Consider the following 25,332-nt stretch of genomic DNA (forward strand, 5'->3'; position numbering starts at 1 on the left):
TCAGCGTCCGAGTGAACCTTTCGGAATACAGGTGTTACGATAAAGTCTATATGACTTCAATTCGCTAAACTTGTTCATTTACGCCAGGATTCCCCAAAGTTCAATTATCTATACGTCGTGAGAGACTTTTTGCAAATGTTACTGAAGACCGAATTATGCATCACTGTGATTCCGAACTTCATATCCACTGCTCCTAACCCCTTCACTGTGAGGCTTCTCTTTAGTTAATTTGTTTAGGAGGACTAAAATGAGAAAGGCATTACCGTGCTGAATGGGTTGTGATGGGCTCTGTTACGAATTTCCTTAAACTGTATGCAATCCTCGGCGAAAGCTAGACTAAAAGCGTTCCGCCTCACTATTCCTGTCTTTGCATTGTGTTCTAGTCACTCTTTTAAGGGAACTGTCCAAAATGTGCCAACCATCCTACTGTCTTCATCCTCCTTCCTAATGCTGTTCGGTTCTTAAAGGCAAGTGTGGGTCCCATCCTGTAAAGTGCTCCTCTGTACGGTTCCATGCCACAGCTGGGATCAATCACAGGACCACGAGCCTAGGACAAGAGGAATGTGGGTGGTGGGATGGGAATGTGGGTGAGGTGTGAGTACATTTCCTGACCCAGCCGGAACTCCGACTACTAAGGGGTGAATCAGCCAGGAAGGAGGTGAGTAAACCAGATTGACTCATACGGTACGTCTAGCCTACTGTACAACTCAATAGGAAATTACCACTCTGGGACGTGTGGATCAGGATGGATGGATGGATGAGATATATGGATAAAGAGACAGATAGAGGGATTGCTTTATATACAGATAGACAGATAGATAGATATATAAACTGACTAGAACTGACTGAGCGACTGATTGATAAACAAAGTGACTCACTCACAAAGACGGAGATTTAACCCAACCTGTGAAAGACTTTAAGAACGGGGAGGAGAGGGGGATGTTATAGCCTTCATCAAACCCTTCAGTAAAAATATTATTAACTTCTGACAGTTTCGAGTGTAATGAGCAACTGAGCACATGATACTGACTCATGATATTTACAGTACATCATCATCATCACTATCACCATCGTCATCATCACCATCATCATCATCACCACCATCATCATTATTATTATCACCATCATCGTCATCATTATCACCAACATCATCATCATTACTATCACAATCATCATCATCTTCAACAAATACCAACCACACCCAGGATACGCACAGCTCTGGCGTATCATCATCATCATTATTATTACCATCATCATTTCTACCACCACCACCACGAACACCATCATCACTAGCGTCATTATCATCACCACCACCACCATCATAATCATCACCACCACAACCATCACCATCATCATCACCTGCACACTCACTCTCAGGATACGTACAGTACTGACGTCATCACTATCATCATCATCATTTCCACCACCAGCACCACCCTCTTCCTCCCCACCCACCGTCTCCACATATGAATCACGTCCAGGATGTGGCTATATAGTGCGGTCGTGGGCTTAGGAGACTCCCTGGCAACTAAACCCCTTGTACTCTAACTTTGTCTTAAACTGCCATCTCTACAACATGAAATTTGAACCGTAAGAATAGATTATAGTTAGAATGTGATGCTAGTCATAAAAAGGTGCTATGGAAAGGTTGCAGAGCCGTAGCACTATCTTCTTTTGACCATGAGCTAAGTGACATAAGCTGCAAAAGGACGAAAATCTGGGCCAAGTTTAGGTAAAAGAACTATACAGTAGTCCTAACACCGATTTTATCATCTTAAGTATAATACTTTCTCTAGCATAGTGTGGATAAAGGAAGAGATTACAATGAAAGGTGTTATTATCAGCGGTTTACTGGGTTCAGGGGCTCCAGCCAGAGTAGTAATAGAGGTGAGACGGAGAGGCAACAAAGACCAGATGAAGAAGTAAGAAAGACATGGAGATGTAACAGATACGATATGGAGAAGTAAGAGAGAGAAATAAATTAGAGACGATATGAGGTAACAGCGATGAGACAAGTGACGGAAAGGCGTGATAAGAAGTAATAAGGTAATGCAGAGAAAGAACAGAGACAAGATGGAGATAAAACAGAGTTGAGATAATATGAGAGAGCAAGTCTTACGAGTCATGAAAAGAATGCTGGGAAAGGCCTTTGTTCAACAGTGGAGTCTAATCCCTTCAGTCCTATGATCTACTGTAACTTATCCTTACTACCCACACGCGATTCTTTTCAGCACATGAGATCATCCTCGCCTCATGTACCGGTATCTGTTGTAATGGTCGGTTTGTACAAGCCTGATATTTGCGTATTTGCGGACAGCACCACTATGCACGTTCCAGCTATGTTTTATGGATTCTGAAGGGCAACTTATCCGTATGACCGAGGAACACAAATTTGTATCAAGGGAGAAGTGACCCATTACCACCCAGTACTTCATGCATGGGTAAAAGTATGGAAGGCTTTGGGGTTCAGACTAGTGTTAAGTGCATGTGGAAACTGTAATGCTGTGGCTGTGTTTGTGAGTACGGGAGTCTGTATATCTTATCAAGCAATCCTCGACAGGGTCCAAACACGTGGGACCCGCCCGCGGGTGGGACTGAACCCAGGTCAGGAGAACTGACAGATACACTCGCTACCCACCCCGGTCGTGACGTGAACTGGCTAAATGGATACATACGATCGGGCCGGATGCTGCCTGCCGCCCCTGTGTTTGTCTTCCGTGTTTGCCGCTCAGTTTGTGTGTCAGAGGTGATGCGCCCATGTGCATCTTTTTGTGTGTGGCCGTGTGTACGTGTGAATGTAGCTACACCATGTGCATGTGGCAGTGGAAGTGTGTATTTGTAAACGTGAGTGTGTGGTAGTGTTGTGCGTGGCAGTGAGCATGTGTGAATGCATGAGTGAGTTTATGTGGCCGTGTGTTTGTGTGAATGGTAATGTGGGTATGTGTGTGAGCAGTAGTACTGTCGTGTGTACATGGAAGTGCATGTGTACGTGTCAAATAAGCGTGACTGTAGGCGGGGTCAGGGTGAAGGTCAGGATGGTCATGACAGTAACACCCATCACCCACCCAAACCCCCACTCAAAAAAAAAGGGGTAAATGAAAAAAATTCAAGGACAAGGACAAGGACAAGGCCAATGAAAAGGACATACGTTGTCTTCTGAGCCCGCTTATATAACCAAAGTTGGTATTAAGCCTTCTGCAATACACACACACACACACACACACACACACACACACACACACACATATACACACACACACACAAACACACACACACACACACACACACACATATTATATAATATATATATATATATATATATATATATATATATATATATATATATATATATATATATATATATATATATATATATATATATAAGCGGTTTGAAACAGCTCTTGCAGAATAATAGACTCCAAAGCTTGTAGAGGTTGTCCCTCTCGAGGGTAATTGAACGACAGAACGCTAAGAGCAAGAATCGTTCATTTTGAAATGCCTGGACATACAGCAATTGAAAGGCTGGAGGTTACAGAAGGGCGGAAGGACAGTGAGGAAACCGTGACAGAGGTGACCAGTTGTGCACAAGAAGGGCTGAGAATGACTAACTCTTGCATAGCAGAACAAGACAGAAAATGGGTGAAGGGGTGTAGAAAAACAGGTGGCGTGTGCTTGCCCACGAGCGGGAGGCATGCGGGCTGAGAATTCACAGATATAGTATCCAGTGAAACAGCGATCGTAAAAGGCGAGTGATGCAACACTGTGGCGAAGACTCAGTGACTGCAGGCTGTCAGTCAAAGAAGAATTCTAAGTTTACGTTTACAGACCACTAACTATGCTAGTACGAGCTGTTCTTTTCACTTGATGGCAGCTGTCCATGTGCCGCACTCATGAAACCTTTCAGTGCTCATTCTATATATGCGTCCTCCAACTAAGTAAAACTGCAAAACAGAATTCCAAATAATGCTAAATTCTTAATTTAGGAACTCAACTTCCATGCATCAGGACGAGCTAAATGACCTGAATCAAATCACAGTCGTCCTTTTTCTCCCTCTTCATCTATCCAGCCACAAGGTAACACTGAGTCAACAGTAAGTTCGCGTTATACCGTACGTCACCTTTGCCATTGTGTTTTACAAATCTACATTAAATCATACAAAAATGCCTATCAAAATTTCACTGTTACTTATATAGCCAATCCAACCATTTCCATAACTTACGATACTAGTTGTTTGGGAGAAGTTGTAATATTCTGGAGCACGTCCATGACTTACAATAAAGAAAATCATTTTGTCTGTACCTCTTTCATTTCACTAAGTCATCAAACCATACCGGTTTTGTCATCGTTTCATCCTGTTTCTTGTCACCCTAATCACCATCAAGACTTACACAAGCATCTTGCAGTAGCACGAACACAATGAAAATGTGACGTTATGGTGGTAAAGGGATTACTGAGAAGATACATGAGTCTGGATCCTGCTCGAGAAAGGTAGGTGGAATATACTGGAAGTGGATCTATTCATAACTATGCCAAAGAAAGAATACAGTTTAAAAAGTCACTGGTTTGAAAGGATTAAGCAATAGGTATAATATCGTCTGGCATTAATGAGAACATAAAGGTATGTCAGGATAACTGGAAGATCAAACAGGTTTTAAAACGCCCCTGACCGTAACAAGATAAAAATGACACGGTGGAAAAGGAATTAAACAGAAGGCATATGAGTCAGAATCCTGCCCAAGAGAGGTCGGGTATATTGGTACCGGTTCTATTTACATGTGAACCAGAGCAAGATCACCATTAAAACTGTCATGGTGTTGAAGGGACGAAGCTCCATGAGTCAGGATCCTACTCAAGAAAGGTAAGAATATGGATGGTACTAATTATAAGTGATGATGTAGCGAGCAGGTGAGTGTTACCAAACCATGGCAGGTGGGTGGGGCGGGGAGGAGGGGGAGAGGGTCTGAATACATCGTCACGGAGTCATGTAATAAACCAGGATGTGTACCCTTCTCCCCCTCTCCCCTACCCCATCCTCGTTGTCTCCCTCCTCTCCCCTCTCCTTACCGTACCTGTCTCTCCTCCCCTCCGTTCTTGTCATTCTAAACCTCCCTCCCACCTGTTTTTCACCCCTACTCCTCTCTACCTGTCCCTCTTCTCTCCCTCCACCCCCTCCCTACATTCCCCTTCCTCCCTTTCCCCCTTGCCCCCTTGTCTGACACCCTCTCTTTTCCCTTCGCCCACCGGTTTACTCCCTCCCTCACGCATCCCCATCTGTTTCCTCACCATTCTCTCCCCCGTCCTATTTTTTCCCCCGCCTCCCTTTCCCCCCACCTATCATTTCACCTGCATCCTTCCCCCCATCATCACCTCTTCCTTTCTTCTCCAACCTGTCTTTACCTCACCCTCTCCCCGATAGGTCTCTCCTCTCTCCTCCCCTTCCCCCACCTAACACCCACCTCCCCACACCTTCTCCCACCTATCTCCCCCTCTCCCCCTAGTCACGTCAGACAAGTTCTGGTTGTGGCCGTGGTGTGCATTTACCTATGTCCTCATGCACTTAATGATGCTTCTCATACAGTCACAAAAACTTCTCCCTTTCCCTGCCCAACCTTCGTATCCTACATTTTGCTTTCTCATTTTAAAGCGAAGCTCATCTCTGTAGCAAAGCCAATTTACAGTAAAGAGATGCGCGGCTGCTATATGACACCGAGCCCGTTAAAATTGGATAAGGACCATCATCACTACCACTACCACCACCACCACCACTTCCACTACCACTACCACACCATTACCACCACCAGCACCACCACCACCATCACCACGACCACCACCACCATCACCACCACCATTACCACCACCACCACCACCACTCATCCCTTAATTTAAAAAAAAATAGGGGGGGGGGAGGTTGAGGTACGATCCAGAAACACTGCAAACACAAAGCATTAAAATGGAATGACCATCAACAGCATGATCAGTGAACTGGGCCATATAATCATTCACATTATCACCCATGAAAAACAATACGGTACCCATCTATTGCATGACGCCGCATCCCGTGTGAAGTAACCTGAATGGTATATATACTGGATAAATAAACTACTATAACTATCAATTACTACCAAGTCCATACAAAAGCAGAGTAAGTGGGGTTGGTGGAGGATTAGTGCCCCTCCCTGTAAAACAGTTAACTCTAAGCCCTTGGCCACCCCGTCTGGGATACATGGCGTCTGGCAATGAATGAATGAATGAATGAGTCAAAGATGATGTTTATGATGCGCTGTTTGAAGATAGTACTTTCATGCTTTTTTTTTTTTTTACATATACTGCAGCGAAATAATGTTTCATGAAATTTGGTCGGATTCATCCTAGTCTAATTCTGCAGTTACTAGTAGTCACACGGACGGTACTTCAGTATTACTTGTACCGTAAGTGGGAATCATCATTTTTCTCAGAACGTCCAAACTATTATACTCACATTCAGAGGGGGAACATTAATGTATTACTAACTAGTAGAAGTCCAGTCGGAAACCAAACACGCCTGAACGGAGTGAAAAGAAAGGAAAAAGGAAAGAAAAAGAGAAGAAACAGAGGGCAAAAATATTACTGAAACTGAGGAGGATGAAATAATTACCGGTATTGAAAACAATCAAGCCTGGAAAGAAGGCAGGGGGAAGTGGTTTATGCAGGTAGGTTTATTTTGTTTGGTGAAATAGTTTCCCCCATGCCCACCGACCCACCCACAAAGATTTCAACATTTTCAGGTGTCCCTACCATTCCATTAACACAACACCTTTAAACTGAATACAGGAGTTAACAAATATGAAGTATGTCCACGTACAACATTGGCACAAAAAATGAAAACACTTCGTATACTGATTAGCTATGACGAAATTCATCCGTTAACAATGAACACACATTAGCTGATTCACTTTTAGCATATTTCAAACCGTTTCCAAATGTACTAAAACACACACACACACACACACACACACACACACCGTAATTTTGCTGTATCACGGCAATACTCGTCCAGCCTAAAAATTGTAATAAATCTTGTCATGTGATAACTCTGACTCACAAGGCACAACCTGACTCAGAAGCCATAAAACCTGCTTAAGCCATGACATTCTATCTTTACCTGCCACTCCATGTTAACCTTCCGGGTGATTTACCAGCACAAGCTAATCCGGTAGCCTTGCGAGATCACAATTTCGAGCCCCCAAGTTATATGAATTCAGATAAAGTGCCAACTCAACCCACGCAAGCGGTCCTACGAATTACCCAAATGCACCCAAACCGAGTGAGGGCAAAAATCTACCTACATGAAAAATAGAACCTACCTACGGAAATGAACTCAAATGAACGAGAAAACACTCAACTAAACCTAAAATAACCAAATTATCCCAATGAACCTAAATTAAAAAGAAAACATCCAAATTAACCCAAATATATACACATACTGTTGGCACCTAAATTACGGGGAAAAAAAAAAAATCCAAATGAGCCTAAATACCCAAATGAAACAAATGAATGAGAAGGCATCAAACTGAACGTAAATATCTAAATTAACCCCAATCAATCAATCAATATATATATATATCCAAATGACCCGAAATATTACCAACATAAAAAAAAACAACTAAAATTACTCAAAAACTCAACTGAAGGGGGAAACACGCATCTGAACTTATACAGGCCACATACCCAAATAAACTCACGTGGAAAACAAATTAAACTAAACAGATATTAAAATGAAGGAGAAAGCCCCCATATGAACACAATGCCCAAATGAACCCAAACAGGGGTGAAAATACCCAAAGAAACCTTGAAAAAAAAAAATGAAGAAAACACCCAAAGAAACCTAATTAAATACCCAAATGAACCCAAATGAAGGAGAAAACACCCAAGGGAACCTAAAAAAATACCCAAAGGAACCAAAATAAAGAAGAAAACACCCTAAAGGACCTAAATAAATATCCAAAGGAACCCAAATAAAGAAGAAAACACCCAAAGAATCCTAAATAAATATCCAAATGAACCCAAATGATGGATGAAAAACTGAACCCTAAATACATAAAAATAAAACAGAAAACACCGAAATGAGCGTTCTCAAAATTCTCAAATTTAAACTGAAGGGAAAAATATCCAAACTGCCCTTAAAAGTTACCTAAATGAATGCAAATTAAGAATATAACACCCAAATGAAACAAATACCAAAATGAAACCAAATTAAGCAGAAAACACCAAAAAAGAACCAAAATATTCAATTCACTGAGCCTAAATATCTTCCCATATGAACCCAAATGAACAAGAAAACATCTAAATTAACAAGCCCACATAAACCCAAATGAAGGAAAAACTCAAATGAAACTAATTACCGAGAAAACGAATAAATGGGAAAACAACCAAAACAAACCTAAATAATACCCAAGTGAGGGAGAAAACACCGATATTAACCCAAAGAAAGGAGAACAACACCTGGATGAACCTAGAAAAAATAGTAATCAAAGGAAAGAAAAAAAATGAACCCAAAGTAATACTCAAATGAAAACAAATGAAGAAACACGCAAATGAACCTTTAACAATTTCTTAAGACAAATTATCTGAATGAGAAAACTCCAATAAACCTATGTAGATATTCAGAAAGTAAAAAAAAAAATAAAATGAACCAAAATATACCTAAATACACTAAAATGAAGGAAACACCTAAAAGAACCTAAATAAACTCCAAAATAAAAATTAAAAATTAAAAATAATCCTACATGAATACCCAAATGATACCAAATGAAGCTCAAAATTCCCAAGAAAACCCAGATCAATTCCAAAATTATCATACAAAAAGAGAAAACACCCAAAAGACCCTAAATAAATATCCAAATGAACAAAACAACCAAATGAACCTAAAGATACCCAAATGAAGTAGAAAACACCCTTATGAACCTGGACATATACTTACATGAACCCAAATTAAGGAGACAACACCCAAATGAACCTAAGCAAATAACCAAATGAAAGACAGCACACCCAAATGACTACAAAAAAAACATACCCAAACGAACCCAAATGAAAGAAAAACCCAAGCAAACCTGAGTATATAACCCAATGTTCCCAATTAGAAGAAAATATCAAGTAAACCTCAAACCTTGGGTGTATATTTTCTCCTTCATCTGGGATCATGTGGCCATTTACTTCAGTTCGTTTGGCTTTCCTTCTTCATTTGAGTATTTACAAAGTTTTACTTGGTTTTCTCTTAATCACCTGGGTTCATCTCAATAATTCTTAAGGCCGCTTCTCACTTAAAAACGTTGATTCATTAGTCATAATCACATTCAGAAAAAATGACCTGCTTAAAGCAATAAAAGTCTATTTATGGCTGTCCCTCATCGTTAAACTTCAAGGTGAATTATCAGCGTCAGAACATGCCAATCCGGCTGTCTTGAGAGTGCATCATCCGCCTCAGATTCTAAATTTCCAACCCCGAAGGAATACTGTACAAGAGTCTGGAAACATTACCAACGCACCCTTAACATGCATGGATACGTATGGTGTACTCTTCCCTAGTTTATAGGTTTTGGTCTGCAGCCGACAACTTCGCGAGAACCCGCTGTTATGATAAACACTACATATCCCTAGCCTGCTTCTTCCTTACACCATGAATACAAAATAAAGCCCCAAACGATTATAGTGCATAATTTTTGTAGTTATAAGGCAAACGATCCGTCAAAAGGAAACCAGACAAATCACATAACAGCCAGCATGACAATTAACCAACAGTCCAATTTCCCTTCTTCGGCAAACGACGGTGGAGGATGAAAGACGCCATACTGTATACCACGAATTCCATTAATCAGTCATCAAAGCAAACACACACATAGGATATGATACACAAACAGAACAAAATCTGGATATAGATTACAGTAATATTACATGGCCACTTACAGTATTTCCTTTACTTTTTAAAAGCATCTCTTTCTGGTCATCTTACTGTAGCCACTCGACTTGCCTAAGTGTCAGGAATATCCTCTCAGTAATTTCAACTTCTAACAACTAATTTCACAACAGCTGCGACTCCATACTCACCTCGGTACCATAGAGAGCAATATTAACATCGGGGATTGTTGTTTCTTGGTGCTAGCTTGAGAAAAAGGAATGATATAAGCACCACACACAAAATAAACAACCTCATCCTCCGACCGGCGCATTAATGGAACCACCTGGCCGACGCGACGCTTCACGTGAGATATGACATGTACTTCTTAAAATCCCACAAAAACATTTACATCGATTATTATGCAATGAATGAATTTATGACACATTTTCTGTAGTTTTCAAAGTCACTGGGAGATTTTGATTGATATTAAGATCGTATTCAAGATATCAAAAAACAAAAAGACAGCTACCGGTAATATTTTGCAAAAATTCGGTCTTCGTGTATGGTCATAACTACACAACTTTAACGATATCTACGTGAGATATCAATAATAACTTGCTTTATTTAATACCAGAAATAATCAGAATATCAATGGAGGCAGTAATGACCCAGTAATACCCATTAATAAATACTTTTTAGTTACCTGAAGAGATGCAATTCGTTAGTTCAGTATTTAACCTCCAGCCATTAATTGCAGCACTAATCTCTCTCCATTCTTACCTCAGCTCCATAAAGAATTAATATCAGCATCAGGGACTGTTGTTTCCTGGCGTTAGTTTAAGAAATGAGATGATATAGGCACCACAAGCAAATTAAACACGCGTCTCCCACCTCCTCTACCCTGCGCATTATTGCCACCAACAAGCACACGCCAAATGGGAGATATGTAGTTCTTAAAATCTCAGAATTGATATTTCCATTGGGTACTACGTAATATTAGTGAATCTATGACACATTTTATGCAGTTTCGTCATAGGGATATTTCAATTAATGTTAGGACTATAATTGTGAAAATAAAGACAAGTAATATTCAGCATTGACAAAATCCGGTCTTCATATATGTTCGTAACTACAAAGTAGCATTAACGATGTATACGTGATTTATTTATCTTGCTTTAGATAATACCAGAAATCCTCACAATACCTACGGAGACAATAAGAATCCTTTTAATGCATAATTTTACTACCTGAAGAGATGCAGTTCATTGGTTCAACACTAATTCCTCGTGCGGTGTGTGTGTGTGTTGAATGGCATATGAATAAGTAAAGATAAGTGGTAACAAAGAGTCTTGGATCATTTTTCTTGGAGACACCTGGTAGGAACTGTGGAATTAGGGGCAGCATTTTAAGTAACACGAAAGGTTTCTCAGCATTTCTTCCTTGCCAATTTATTATGCACATTATACCTCAGCAACATATTTTCGAGATCGTCAGGGCGAGAGTTCGCGTCCCACCCGAGTAGCTGCTCTGCTGAGAGAGGTAGTGGTCTCCCGTCCCCCAGCAGGGCTAGCCAGTATGATCTATCAAGGTCTAGCCCGGGGAATTAATTCTCCCAGCAACAGATACCAACTCTGCCGACATTAAAATGGTATAAAAGACAAAAGAGAATGCTAAGGCGTAATATGAAATATAATTTGCTTAAGAAAGGGTGCTACGATCCCTCGTAACGAACTTTAAATACGGACATAGTAATCGATTTTTTTTTAATTGGGTATATATTTACACATTTTCCTCATATATTGCCTTTACCTTCTACCCTTCGTACCTTCCTTTATGGGAAAAAATGAAGGGAGGGGGGAATTAGTTCCCAACCCCAGTATTGTTTCTTTGTTGAACAGTTTCGACTTAATTGCTTCCATATATATATTTTTAATAATCAATCAGGGCTAAACTGTAACATCAACTAACTCTTTGAGTGGGCTCTGATTATTCCCAAGATTAATGAAACTGTCTGTTGATATATAACATACCTAAGTAGTTCGTGTCATGCATGATTCAATGAATATTGTATTTTAAGTAATGGCATCCAAAATAAACACATGTCTGGCTAACGGTACAGCAAATTATATTCTTTAACCTTGCCTAAAACTGCCATCTCTCTAACTTGAATGGTAAGTGGTAACAAGCTATATATACTAAAATATGGTGCCAGTCACGAAAAATTGTTATGAAAGGGATATATAGCCGTAGCACTGTCTTTTTCCGCTACTTGGCAACGTTAAATAAGCTACAAGAGAACGAAAATCTGGGCAAAATTAAAGTGAAATAACTACAGCATCACATAATTTAAAAACGAGTGAGAGAATAAGATCCGATATACCGTCATCCGAAGTTTAAAGTTAATGACCACGAGACGGAGGCCAAATGTCCGCTTGGGGTATTCTCTCTTCGTTCTAGGGACCTCGACTTTTGACTCCCATTTTCATACTCAGACGACTTAAATGCGGACAATGGCTGAAACTTCCCCCGCAAAATAAAGTTTATGTCAAGGCTTCAAAACATCAGAACCCAGAGAAACAGACACAGAGATAGACGCGATCAAAAGAAGGGTTATGGTTTTATCTAACGACAGCACGAGTCAAGGCGGACAATTTAGTTCTTGTAAGCCCTAACCTTTCCCTAGACCAATGCTTGACTTTTATATTTATTTTTTTCCCCCGCCCACATTCTGGATATAAGCAACCTTGGCGATAAATTACCTAAAAAAAAATAAAAAAAAAACTATCGGATAATGACTAAATAACTGAACTGTAATATGATGTGCTTCCCGTAAACTTACTTTAATATGGCAGCCCAAAAAACATGTTGAAATAATAAACTGATGGTTTTTAAAGAATAATTTTGTGTTTATGCATAAGTTTATTTTGATCTGACCACACACACACACACACACACACATGGACACCCGCACAAACACACTCACAAACACCCCCACGAACCTCCCTGTCCCATACGCAAACATTACCACTATAGACCGATAAGTACCCCGATAAAATTGGCTGGTGTTGCTGGCGATAAACTGATAAGCAATAATGGCGTGTCAAGAGAACAGCTGGTTTGTTTATCTGTTCTGTGGACTGATAAGAAATAAGAATATGCCGCTGTGAATCAGGGAGCTTCTGGACCAATGCCTCTTATCACTAGCTGCCTGAGTCATGGTTAGGTAATGTTTTGGTCGTGGGAAGTCGGTGGTGCATTGGTTAGGACATTCAGCTCGCAGTTGGAAGAACCGAGTCAGATGCTTGGGCCGGTCTGACTGATGGACCAAGTTTGTTTTTCCTTTGTCCAGATTTGTTTTTTTCCCTCACTCAGATGTGGCTCGTCGACCAGGTGTAGAGAATAAATCGGTAAGGAAGAGACGCCACGAAGCCTCCTGTGCTGACTAAAACAGGGCCTTGTCTGGTTATCGTGTTTGTTGTGGCGATACGATGGGTAAATTATTCATGTGTTATCACTATACAGACTGATGATGCACCCAAACAGACTCTCTCTCTCTCTCTCTCTCTCTCTCAAAGAAAAATTGTTAGATGCTATGTGGACCGTTATAATAGATTGACAGATAGACAAACTGATTGATAGAAATGGATAGATAGATAGACAGAAGGGTAAGGATAGATATAGAGAAACATATAGACCAGAGAGAGAGAGAGAGAGAGAGAGAGAGAGAGATGGTCAGACAGCCAGATAAATAGATACAGATATTAGGACATAAGAAAACAAATGGCGTCACCCTAGTGAAAGGATTAAACAAAGAAACACACTGACACCATGGCCACAGCTGGCCCTGACGTCATGTTATATTATACACAGTTTTTACGCGTCTTCTTTGCTGCTTAGGAACGCCACACATTAAGTAGGATTTTTTGAACTTGGGAAATTCGTGAGTCTAACGCTTCCTTAATCGGCAGTGGCAGAACTTCGCTTAGTGATCTTTTCTGGTTGGGTTCTTCTTTGAATAAAAAAAAAAAAAGGCTCCTGAGTGTTTCGTTCGACACACGACACAGTTCGACTAAGACACAATCCTCGCAAGGCTCTGAACGTCACAGTAGGTCTTGGCAATTTGTTTATCGGAGAAACGCTACTCAGACAAACGGTTACGTATTCACCCATTTGTCGTGTCGCGATTCTCTCAGATATATAATATTATCTGTCATTTACCAGAGAAAATAAATCAAGTTCAGCCACTGCAGGGGGGCCGACTGATCACTTACCTTAACTGTCTAGAGCACCGGTTCTCAAACTGGGAGCCATGGTCCCCAAGGGGGCCATGGTAGGATATTAGGGGGGCCATGGCGGGCTAGTGTAAGTGTAGTAAATCAGAGTGTGTCAGTGAAATCACACTTAGAGTCCTTTTGCCATTTTTCACAGCATCTTTATGTGAATCTGGTTTTTCCAACCTTCTACTCATAAAAGTAAAAGCCGAAACCGGTTGGATGTGGACTCAGGTATGAGATGTGCATTATCAGTGACTCATCTTCGAATCAGTAGACTGACTGAAAGCAGACACTGTCATCCATCCCAATGATATGTAACAAAATATGCATTCTGATCGATCGTTATATTAAAATGAATGTTATGCACCAATCAGTTTTTTCATCGTTATTTGTGAAGGGATGGAGAGAAAACTGACATGGGGCCACGAGGATGTTGAGATTCGCGCAAAAGGGAATAAAGTGAAAGAGTTACACTGATTTATACCCAGTAACTTAGCCACAGCCCCCTTCGCTCCTAATGGACAGTAGAGGATTAGATTATGGATGATGGCTGGATCAATCATCAGAGAGTATAGGTTACAGAAAAAAGAATTTAACATCCGTATTTAGCAAAGTGCATCTTCTTTCAACGTCCCCTCCCCCCCCAAAAAAAATAGTCTCAGTAGCCAGAACAAAATTAATCAGCTGGACCATTGCATCAAAACATCGCTCCTCTCATCACTGGGACAACTCTAGTATTCACCATCATCAGACGATTTTACTCAGCTGAGTGAGAGTCTAAGGCCTGTATTCTCGTCGGGAAACTCCCTGACATCTCTTCCCGAGCGACTCAAATTGCTTATTACACCTTACCGCCCTATCTTGTGTTGTATAGATAATTCTAATATCGCCGTACCCTGCGTAAATGACGTGCAGAGTAATATTAACCAGTCGTAGCAAATAATAAACAACCAATGAACCTCCTTAACCGACGGGAATACTGGCCTAAGATTGTAATATTTCCACCACCAACCCACTCAAGAAAGGCAGATCCAGGTCCAGTTACCATTCGACACTTGCACTGGGCCATAAGAACAGGAGTTTTAGTACCGGCACGTACCACTAACCCTCTCGTGGCTGTATTCTAGGTGACGGTACCGTAGCACATTTTCCTTAGCGAATCATTCTGCATATTACACCTTGACATTTTCCCCTCATGGTATTTATTTTTGTTTACAGTATCGACTTAATTTGCCTCAGTAACATTCAAGAGGAGAGAAAGGTGTGAAATGCAAAACAAATCGCCAAGGACGAGGTATCGCGAAGTCTGCTGTGCCTCCTAGTATGCTTCCCTGTTTGTCGTGATAGAAGTTGCAGGCAATGAGGGAACGTTCATACAAGGTCGACGCGCAGATGGAGACAGCAGAGAGAGAGAGAGAGAGAGAGAGAGAGTCAACCTGATTGTTACACGTGTAACACCACACAGTCTCAACCTCCACTTATCAGCTTTAGATAGGATATAATTCTGTCTATCTATCTATCTACCTACCTATCGATCACTGTCTCTCTGTCTAACTACGTACCTACTTTCTTACTTATCAGTTGCTCTGTCTATCCACCTATCTACTTACGTACACATATCTGTGTATTACTTATCTCTAGTCAGAGAGAGAGAGAGAGAGAGAGAGAGAGAGAGTTACATTTCGTCTCGGTTACCACTTTTTCTGCGTATGATACGTCAGTAAGTTTAATATTGCTATCCTGTGCAGCTATTCTCGAATTAACTCTTGATCTGTTGGGGTAAATGCTTCTCAGCAGGTTAATGATAAAGCAGCACAGATTTGGGTATAATAATATCCCGTGCAGCGCAATGTATGCCCAGAATATTTTATGCCCCAGATTCCTTGCATACCACCCCAAAACTGTGCCATTGCCGAAAAGAGTCAAACGAGGGCTTGGCGTCTAAATGCCGTCCAATGACTAACGTACGATGCGCCACCCACCATACCCCAGGCGGCAATACTCTGGGCATGATACATTCCCGTATTTTCCAGAATCGGGCGCTACTCTCACAAGCCAAGATAATTGCCCAATACTCCTCCCCACCACCACCCCTTCCCCAAACTGTCAGTACTCTTTTTATACTACTACTACTAATTTTAATCCGTGTTATCTATCGTATTTCTGTATTCTTGCAACTTAATTACTAGTTGGTCCAGCTCGACCCACCTCCCTATTTATACTCCCCATACCTGCCTATGTGCCTATTTAGCCATTCCTAACTCCCAGAGTGGCTAAAATAATCGACAGAGTTATTTTGGGTGCCTTTGCATGGAGATGATTTAGATGCAGGGACAGCGTAGTTGACTTTGGCAGCGGACTTGTTTGAATGAATCACTGGGTATTTCTGCCCCGACCTGCCACCAACTCATCCCTCCTACTGCGCCAGAAATCACGAAATAGTTTGATATTATCGCTTTGTAAATGAGGCGTTCTTAGCTTAAGATAACACGATGAAAAAGAGGCCTGCAAGGATTCCCAGACCATAAAGATGTGTCAGTGGTATGACATCATTGTATTACCAACTCTGGGTGATGACTCCCCTTCATGCTCATACCAGAGGAGGCAACCAGAAATTCTTGAAAACTCTCGACTCCCAAACTTTTCGAGCACACAGTTCCTCGGGGACTGTCTAAAATCATAGGAAACTTCGAAGCACGGATAATACGCCCTTTGACCTTCCCAGCACAGCCAAAGAAAATGCATATTCAGTAGAGAAGGAACATCCCAAAAGCCTTATACATCTGGCCTCTGGTTACAGTTGGCAACATCTGTGAGGCGGGAGAGCCGAGCCGGGACGGTCGACTCCACCTCCCTCGACAGTCGACACCACTACCAGTCAGTACATACACAACTACCGTGGTGGGAGGACGTGCACTGCTCTGTGCAATCTCCCCTTTCAGTGCAATTCCCGCCACTCGAAGCATTTACGCTAGTGTTTACATATCGCTCTAAGTGTGTGTTTGTGAGAAGATTCTAGTCAACGAGGATTATTATTTATTACCTGAAGGATTATCATGTGCTAACTTTAGTAAGTAGAGTGATACTGTTTTGTTATGATTACTGTACTGTTATTTTTTTTTAATTATATATTTACTCAGTTTGCAGCGTTTGGTGCATATGAACGTGTTCTTGACGTAATGTTTGTTTTGTTTGAACAGTATGTGAATTATAGTTTGTAATTTGCTATGAGAGCTTGAATGTAAAATATGTAGCCTGTAGTAATAAAACTATATGAGAATGAGTGAAAGCAGCTGCTTAGTTGAATAACATTAGTGAAGAACGCGAAGATGCTGACGACTGTAGGTGAATGAATGAATGGAGTAGTTGCCTGGTGATCGTGAATGACCTTACCAGTGGTGCTCACCCAGTATAGGTCACATCCCCGCCCACCCACCTACCTGCCCACTTTTCATTAATGACGTGTGACGGACTAATTCAAGTGGGGCTCTGGTATTTGTGGAAGTGAAAGATTGTAAGCGAGTGACTCAAACGCCGAGGTGATGTCACGCGCTACTGCCACGTCTGCACATTGTCACGCCGTGTGGGTCGACTGCTTGTGTGCAATAGGCGGCAACGTTGCATATTTCTGTCGCTCTTCAACCCCATGCTACGGTTCTGTCATTTCTGGCTGTTTCTTGGTGACAGCGAAGTAGTATGGGATGGGTTTAATATGTAGTTTATTTCTTTTTGGGTGAATAAAATCGTCTTGAGTTAGCGTGATAAACTTGTTTGTCAGACGATTTCATTCAGCTTAAGGGAATCTCGTGCTGTGAATGGATTGGAACAAGGGTTATCCAGATGTAATTAACATTTAGACAAGTAGTTTCCTCCAGAAGAAAATCAGTGGGTATTATCCCCAAGGCGTTCATAGCAGTAGTACTGTAATAATAATAGTAGTAGTAGGAACACTAGTAGTAAAAGTTGTAGTAATTGTAATACCAGTAGTGGTAGTGGTAGTAGTAAAGAGGCGTTGAATTACGAAGATATTTAATGATTAAATTTTTGGCTCCTAGTGGTGGCTTCTCGTGTCCCACTGTTTTACTATACTAACCTTCACAGCGTCACAGATCTTGGCTATATTAGCTTGGCAACCAACAGATGATTTCATGTACAGTATATAACTGAGGAGTGATTTCTCGTGCTCTCTTGACATGTTACCTAATTATACATCATGAGTTTTCATATTTTTAAAGATAACGATGGGATTCAAGGGCTGTATATGGTTTTGTCAGTATGATACTTGGATACAGAGTTTACTACACTGATATTTCTGCGGATATGTTGCCTAGTTTGGTATATTTGTCATTTTCAAATTTTCTAAGATGCTGAACCAATGTGGGATGAAATGTAAGAAGGCAGTCGAGTCAAGGTATAAGGACTGAAGGAAGGTATGTGTGATTGATAGTGGGATATGGCCTCGGTATATTTGATTTATATTGTTGTCTGGTGGTTTTTACGTGCAATAGCTCCAGATTCCAACTTTGGGCGTATCAGTCACAGCCTAGGCTAAGGACAAAATCAATAAATTATGTTACTGGGTTAGAATCACACAACCCAAGAAGAATTCACCTGGTTGCTAAGTGTGCACCCGTATGATGCTAGTCGTAACTTTAAATGAGCCTAAGAGCTTAAATAGTTACACTGAAATTATCCGTAGTGAAATGGCTCGGCGTGGTAAATAGTAAAATGCTAAATGGATAATATGTAACAAGATATTATATATACCAAAGCACAGCATGGTCCATAGTTCAGATGCGTGAATTATAGCGTTAGAGAATATCAACTTACTCGTATGTTACACCAAAGAATGCTGTGCAGTCACAGGAAAAATTCATTGTTAACGAAATTTTGTGGCGAATACATGCTTGTACACCCAAGAACACACGCCCAGTAAAAATTGCAGCGTAAATGAAGGCCGGAGTGTGTGTGTGTGTGTGTGTGGTATCCGTTTAAAGTTGTGTGACGGGCCCTCCCCAGCTAGAACCTCGTCCTCCGGTGCTCGACAACCACGGAAAGGGAAGAGCAATGGGGAAGAGTGTGAGAAGCGGATCACAAGGGCAGATGAACAGGCATACCAGTTACACGTATACCTTCCCTCACCCTACGATGATATTACGGTACCAAAATATATCCTCATTATAAGCACAACTTTCCGCCCTACTATGTTAGTTTGAAGCAAACCTGATCCTCAGTTTGTTTTACGATCTTTTTTATGGGAAGTTCACAGTATCTCAAAAATATCGTCTGCACCGTCGTCCGTGTTTCCAGTTTATGTCAATTCTCCATATAATTTTTTTTTAATTACATCAAAACTAACAATTATTTTTTAACTTGCTATTTTAAGTTCCACTTCCATTGCTGCCTACGGTATGACCCTATGTCTGGTTTTGCCTCCTTTTCCGCATACATAAACGTCATGGTACTGAAAGGATTTTTAGATTTTGATGCAGCAGTGTACAACGATGGCTGTCAGAAAAAGGATATACAGTATTTCCTGGTCAGGCGATAAGCGCTTTACTACTTGAGACTACCAAAGAATGTAATTTATTGCCAGTAATCCAGCTTGCACGGTAACTTCAAGACTAAGCCCTTGAAAGTGATAACGTCTTATTTACTGTTATCACACTGTACTATGTTGATGTTGCTTTGGCTTGAAACTGCCATACCTCCATCCTAAATGCTTAGTTATAGCAATAGATTAAAACTAGAGTATAATGCTGGTCACGACCGATAGACAAATACAGATATACAAACAGCAAAAGAAGACAGCAGGCAGGGAGATGATGACAGACATGGATAAGGTAACACGGACAGACAACAAACGAAGACAGGACACAGGGAGATGACAGGCAGACGGACAGACGAGGATAAGTTAACACAGACAGACAGACAGCAAGCAGGCAGGAATGGTAAGGGGAGAAGTGAGTCATGGGCGAGAGAATGTCAGTTGTGTTTGGCTAAGCGCGGTCAGTGATAAACACGTCACAAACCTGAATGTCATGGGAAACGAACTCACTAATGAGCGTTGGCGATGCTGTCGTTAATATAGAAAGAGACTGTGTTAATGTGCTAGGCAAATATGTGTGTTAATTGCTTTGGCGTAGATACTGCCTGGAGCAAGAGTTCCTCGAGAATCCTCTGCCAACATCGTGTCTTGCCAACCATACTCGTATTTCCCATTCCTTTCCAATCGACAGATAGTATCCTTCCTTCTCCTTATACTGCATTCTGCTCTCATAAACAGAGGCCGTGCAATATCTTCGATTGCCACAGCCGGCTGAGAAATGTCGGCGAACTTTAGCTCAAAACTGTGCACTGATGCTCTAGAAGCCGGTACGGTGTGTTAAAATTGAAAGTAAGATACAACTTTTCATGGTCCTTTACCGTATATAATGCCTAAGATGGAAAGACCCAAGGCTGAGAACCTGCACAACGTCCCTTCCAAAGAAGTAAATTAAAAGAAAGAAAAAAAAAGACTCAAGCTCCTTTCATTTCGAGATGCGTGGACGCATAGCGTTTTAAAAGCGGGATGAAATGGAAGGCAAAAATAGTCTGATATAAATAGGCTAACTGTTTGCCGTTATATGTGAATATTTTGGTTCAATTTGCAAAATGCATTGCAATACGGTAGGCTGTAACGAATCCAGATACTGTTGTTATCTCGTCACAGAATCGAATGGTCCTGAGATAACGATGTGTTGAACGTTGGTACTAAGAAAATTACTGTGTATGTTACCGTGTGGACAGACATCCGTTCGGTATGTTAATTGTTTTGTAGCATAATGAGTCCGGGTGCTTTGACGCTGAGTTCCCGGATGTTACCTTATCAGACTTGAGGGTTGTATTCTAGGTAGCTCCTTTTCCATAGCAATGTATTTTCCGTATTACACTTGAATCTTTTCATCACATGAGGATATTGAGGTGTAATGAGCAGGATAAATTGCAAAGGAAGAGGTGTTGCGAAATGTATGGAGCCATTGAAAATAAGACAGCATGCCCGCCGCTGGTGTATATTCAGACTAGGCATTGGCTGTGTTTGTTTTTTTTAAAGCAGAAATCCAGTATTTTACGGGGTATTGCTCACTAAAACTTGCAGAGCTTTGACTGATGCGAGAGAGCTTACCCGATCTGGAGAGTTCGCCACTTGAAACATTTCGCCCCTCAATAATATCTTCCACTTAAAAACTTCAGACATTCAGCAACTTTGTACGGTACCGGTACTTTACTTCAGGCCGACATGTGTGGTGAGCCTAATTCCAACAGTATTAACGATATCCAGTCATATTTTAACAAGTACAGTTTTACAGGTAATTGTTATTTATCTTAACATACTTAGCATTAGTAATATCTGAGAACAGTAGCGTGATGTATACAGTCATGCATAAGTACTTTCGAGCATCCATACTGTTTAATTCATTGTAGCTACTGGATAGTTAAGAGTCAGAATGCTATATTATCTTGACCCTATTCCCTGCTAATAAATGGGGCTGGTAGGATGCTGAAACTCACTGTACTAATAGGGATGTGGGAATATTCATAATTGGTTACGTGTGTGTGTGTGTATGCCGTGAAGGAAGGAAGGAAGGAGCAACACCATGGACTCTACTGCTCCCCGGACTTTCCCACACCATCACTGACTCATTCACTCACTCCTCACCCTCTAGTCTCGCTCCTCGCTTGATCGCAGTATTGCAACTTTTCTTTGTCCTGTGAGGGGAAGAAGCGTTCTCTCTCTCTCTCTCTCTCTCTCTTTAAACATTGTCTCAATTTCTGTTACCTTATAGTGTCGGAGTAAATTTGTAACAAGTACTCACACAGCCACTAGCTACTGTACAAAGAAATTTTTCTTAGACTACCTGTAATCTGTGTAACGTCGTACTAAGTAGCGTATATTTACACACACACACACACACACACACACACACACACACACACACACACACACACACACACACACACACACACACACACACACACACACACACACATCGGAACTTGGAATGCGCTTTTATGATACAAATACAAGATACAGGCTGTGTAGTACCAGTAAACATAACACATCCTGATTACTTCACCATATACACGATAATCTGCTAATATGTGCAATATCTTTCACACAGTCTTTCTAACTCTTGTCCTTATCAATTGCTGACTCTTATTTCATGCAGGGTGACTGTGATGATACACCACGCACCCTTATCATGACTCAGTTGCAGACCTTCATTCCCTCTCATACCTAGCATTATTGATATGCAGTTGATCTACCCTCCCAGTAATATGCGGTATATACCCAATACAGATATGCCACTGATTTACGTGTCTTCACAGTATTATAGCGTACAAGTCGTTGAAAAGTACTGTGGTGTTAAACAGCAGTCACACTTCACACTGCCACATCATTCAGTCACGCTATACGATCACATCTTTGGCATACCATACGATCACAGCATATACTCATACCGTACCATCACACCACATAGTCACACCATACAATCACGCCAGTCACACAACACACAGTCAGATTAATTGATCACATAACGTATAGTCACACTAACTGATCACATCACTGTTACACCATAGTCACGCCATGGTCACACCAATATGATACAACATATATACAGTCATACCGTACCAATCGATCACATCACATAGTCACATCATTGTAGTTTCACACCTCACTGTCATAAGCTTTAACGTACCACATACTGCCACACCTCACGTCACCTACTGCATAAACAGACTTGTAACACTCGGAACAAGAGTGGAGCAGTACATTTAGGGGGTTGTACATAAGTATTTGTTTCCGGCGAACATAAATGACTAATCGTGGAACTGTGCATCACTTCTTTAAAAATAGCTCGTTTTCCGGCAGGGTCTTCGTCATATTGGGTATTTTTGGTATAAGTAATTTCCGCACGTGGTAGGAGGAAGGGAGCTGGGTGGGGGAAGGTGGAGGGGGAGTTGAGGAAGGAGGTGGTGAGGAGGGAGGGGGTTAGGGTTAAGAGACGGTAGGTAGGGCTGGAGAATAGGTGGAAAGGGAGGAGGAGGAGGTAAGATAAAGGTAGAAGGAGAGAATATGTTGGTGTGGTGGAGGAACGGGAGGGGGTGAGTATGATAGTGCAGTAGGAGGAGGTAATGTGATGGGTAGGAAAGGAGGGGGGGGTATGTTAGTGGGGTGGGGGGATGGAGGAGGATGTAAGAGGCGTAACAGGAAGTGGAGGGGGCTGAGGGCTTCCTGTGGCTGCGTAACGTAGGAGTGAATCAGTGTGTCAGTGTCAAGGGGGGGGGGAGGCTGCTGACACCATTGTAGGAGTGTTATACTGCTTTAACTTGGCCTGACATTGCCATATTATTATCTTGTATGCTGAGCTGTAACAGTGGATTACACCAGAATATGATGCCGGTTATGGAGTGCTATAGAAAATGAAATATAGCATTGTCTTTTTCACCCACAGTGCAACGTGAAATAAGCTTCAAAACTACAAAAATCTAGGCCAAGTTAAGGTGAAAAGGGTATAGTGGCTTTTGTTATATTGTAGGAGTGTTAGTGTCATTAGTGACGTTGTTATAGGTGTGTCATTGCCAGTGCTGATGTTTATAGGGACCATGTTTATCGCACGTGTTGATGGAAGGGTGTGGTGTGTCATGGTAAGATTTGATGTGTATGTGTGTGTGTGTGTGTGAGTGGAATGAATGGTGGGTAAGTGCTCTGCCTTAGATGGTATTGCAGAGAGAGAGAGAGAGAGTGCTGCTGTGGTGTAGGTGGGAGATAGGAGAGTAGGTGTGGGAGAGAGAGCCTGTGTGGTTAGTGTAGGTGGGAGAGAGTGTGTGTGGGTAGTGTAGGTGTGGGAGAGAGCCCAAGTATAGTGTAGGCGGCAGTGAGAAAGTGTAGAAAATAGCTTGTGAGTGGTATCGTATAAGTGTGGTGCAGACGGTGCGGATGTGTGGTGTGGGTGTCAGTGTGAGTGTGGTGTGGTGTGGGTGTGAGAGTAAGGGTGGTGTAGATGTGTGTGTGTGTGTGTGTGTGTGTGTGTGTGTGTGTGTGTGTGTGTGTGTGTGTGTATTGGTGTGGGTGTGTCAGTATGTATAGTGACGCGGTGCACGGCCTTGTTGCAGATTGCTGAGTGGTCAAAATGCTGAGTGAAGGGCGGCGGGAGGGGCTGCGGCTGGCGCTGAACCGGTCGCTGAGTGAGCCAGGTGAGGCCAGCGGCGAGGCTGCGGTGCGCTGCCCAGTGTCGTTGCCGCAGCTGCTGGCACCGCAAGTGGTCTCCATGCCTGCGTCACCGTGTGGGGAAAGCGCCACGCTGCAGCGCTCCATACTGCTGCGCCGCGCCCGCCACCTACAGCCTGCAGAGGTGGCGCGCAAGCTGACCAAAACCAAACCCAGGAACTTCCTGCTGGTGGACCTGCGGCCGTTCATCGCGTACAACATGCGCCACATCCGCACCGCCATCAACCTCAACTGCTCGGACCGCTTCAACCGCAAGCGGCTTCAGCTACGGCGGGCCTCCGTGGTGGACCTGGCGGCGTCCCCCTGCGGGCGGGACCTGCTAAAGAAGCGGTGCTACAAGGAGATCATCGTGTATGACGACTCCACCACCGACCTCGAGGCCCTCCCACCTCACCACCCCGTCTACCTCGTCCTCAACGCGCTCCTCGAGGACAATCGGGAGCCCCTCCTTCTTAAGGGTGAGTACACTAGCCTATAACTCTTCACTTTAACTTGGCCTTATTGCTGTCTCTCCATCATGAATGCTGAGTTGTAACACTATTTGAATACCGCACTGTAATATATGGTGCTGTGTTCTTTTCACTTTAACTTGGGCTAAAATTACCATCTCCATTTTGAATCCTCATTTTTAACAACAGACAACTACTAGAACATGATGCTGGTCAGGAATTGCTTGGAAAGGATGTAGAGCCATAGTATTTTCTTTTTCTGCCACTGAGCTTCGTCAAACAAACTGCAAAGGGACGAGAATCTGTGCCAAGTTAACGTGAAAGAACTAAAGCGTACCTCCTGCTGTAAGGTAATGTGCTGTGTCCTGCCTTACGTCACAGTACACTCCACCTGTACTGTGTGGCGGAGGTCTTATGTAATACCAGCCATCTACTCCTTACTGCCATTCAAGCTCCCTTCC

At 42.0% G+C, this 25,332-nt stretch overlaps 1 protein-coding gene across 1 annotated transcript in view; it reads left to right on the forward strand.

The window, feature by feature from the left end:
- Window positions 1-16,981: 16,981 nt before the first annotated feature.
- LOC145413009 (dual specificity protein phosphatase 10-like) overlaps window positions 16,982-25,332 on the forward strand; it is a 63,843-nt gene continuing 55,492 nt past the window's right edge. Inside the window, exons 1-2 of the mRNA XM_080282830.1 lie at window positions 16,982-17,219; window positions 24,308-24,880. Of these exons, the coding sequence (XP_080138956.1) occupies window positions 24,325-24,880 (556 nt within the window). The 5' untranslated portion in view covers window positions 16,982-17,219; window positions 24,308-24,324. The remainder of the gene's footprint in view (window positions 17,220-24,307; window positions 24,881-25,332) is intronic.

The sequence above is a fragment of the Coenobita brevimanus genome, chromosome 94 (assembly GCF_032717465.1).
Source record: "Coenobita brevimanus isolate Jiangsu-jjx chromosome 94, ASM3271746v2, whole genome shotgun sequence".
NCBI lineage: Eukaryota > Metazoa > Arthropoda > Malacostraca > Decapoda > Coenobitidae > Coenobita > Coenobita brevimanus.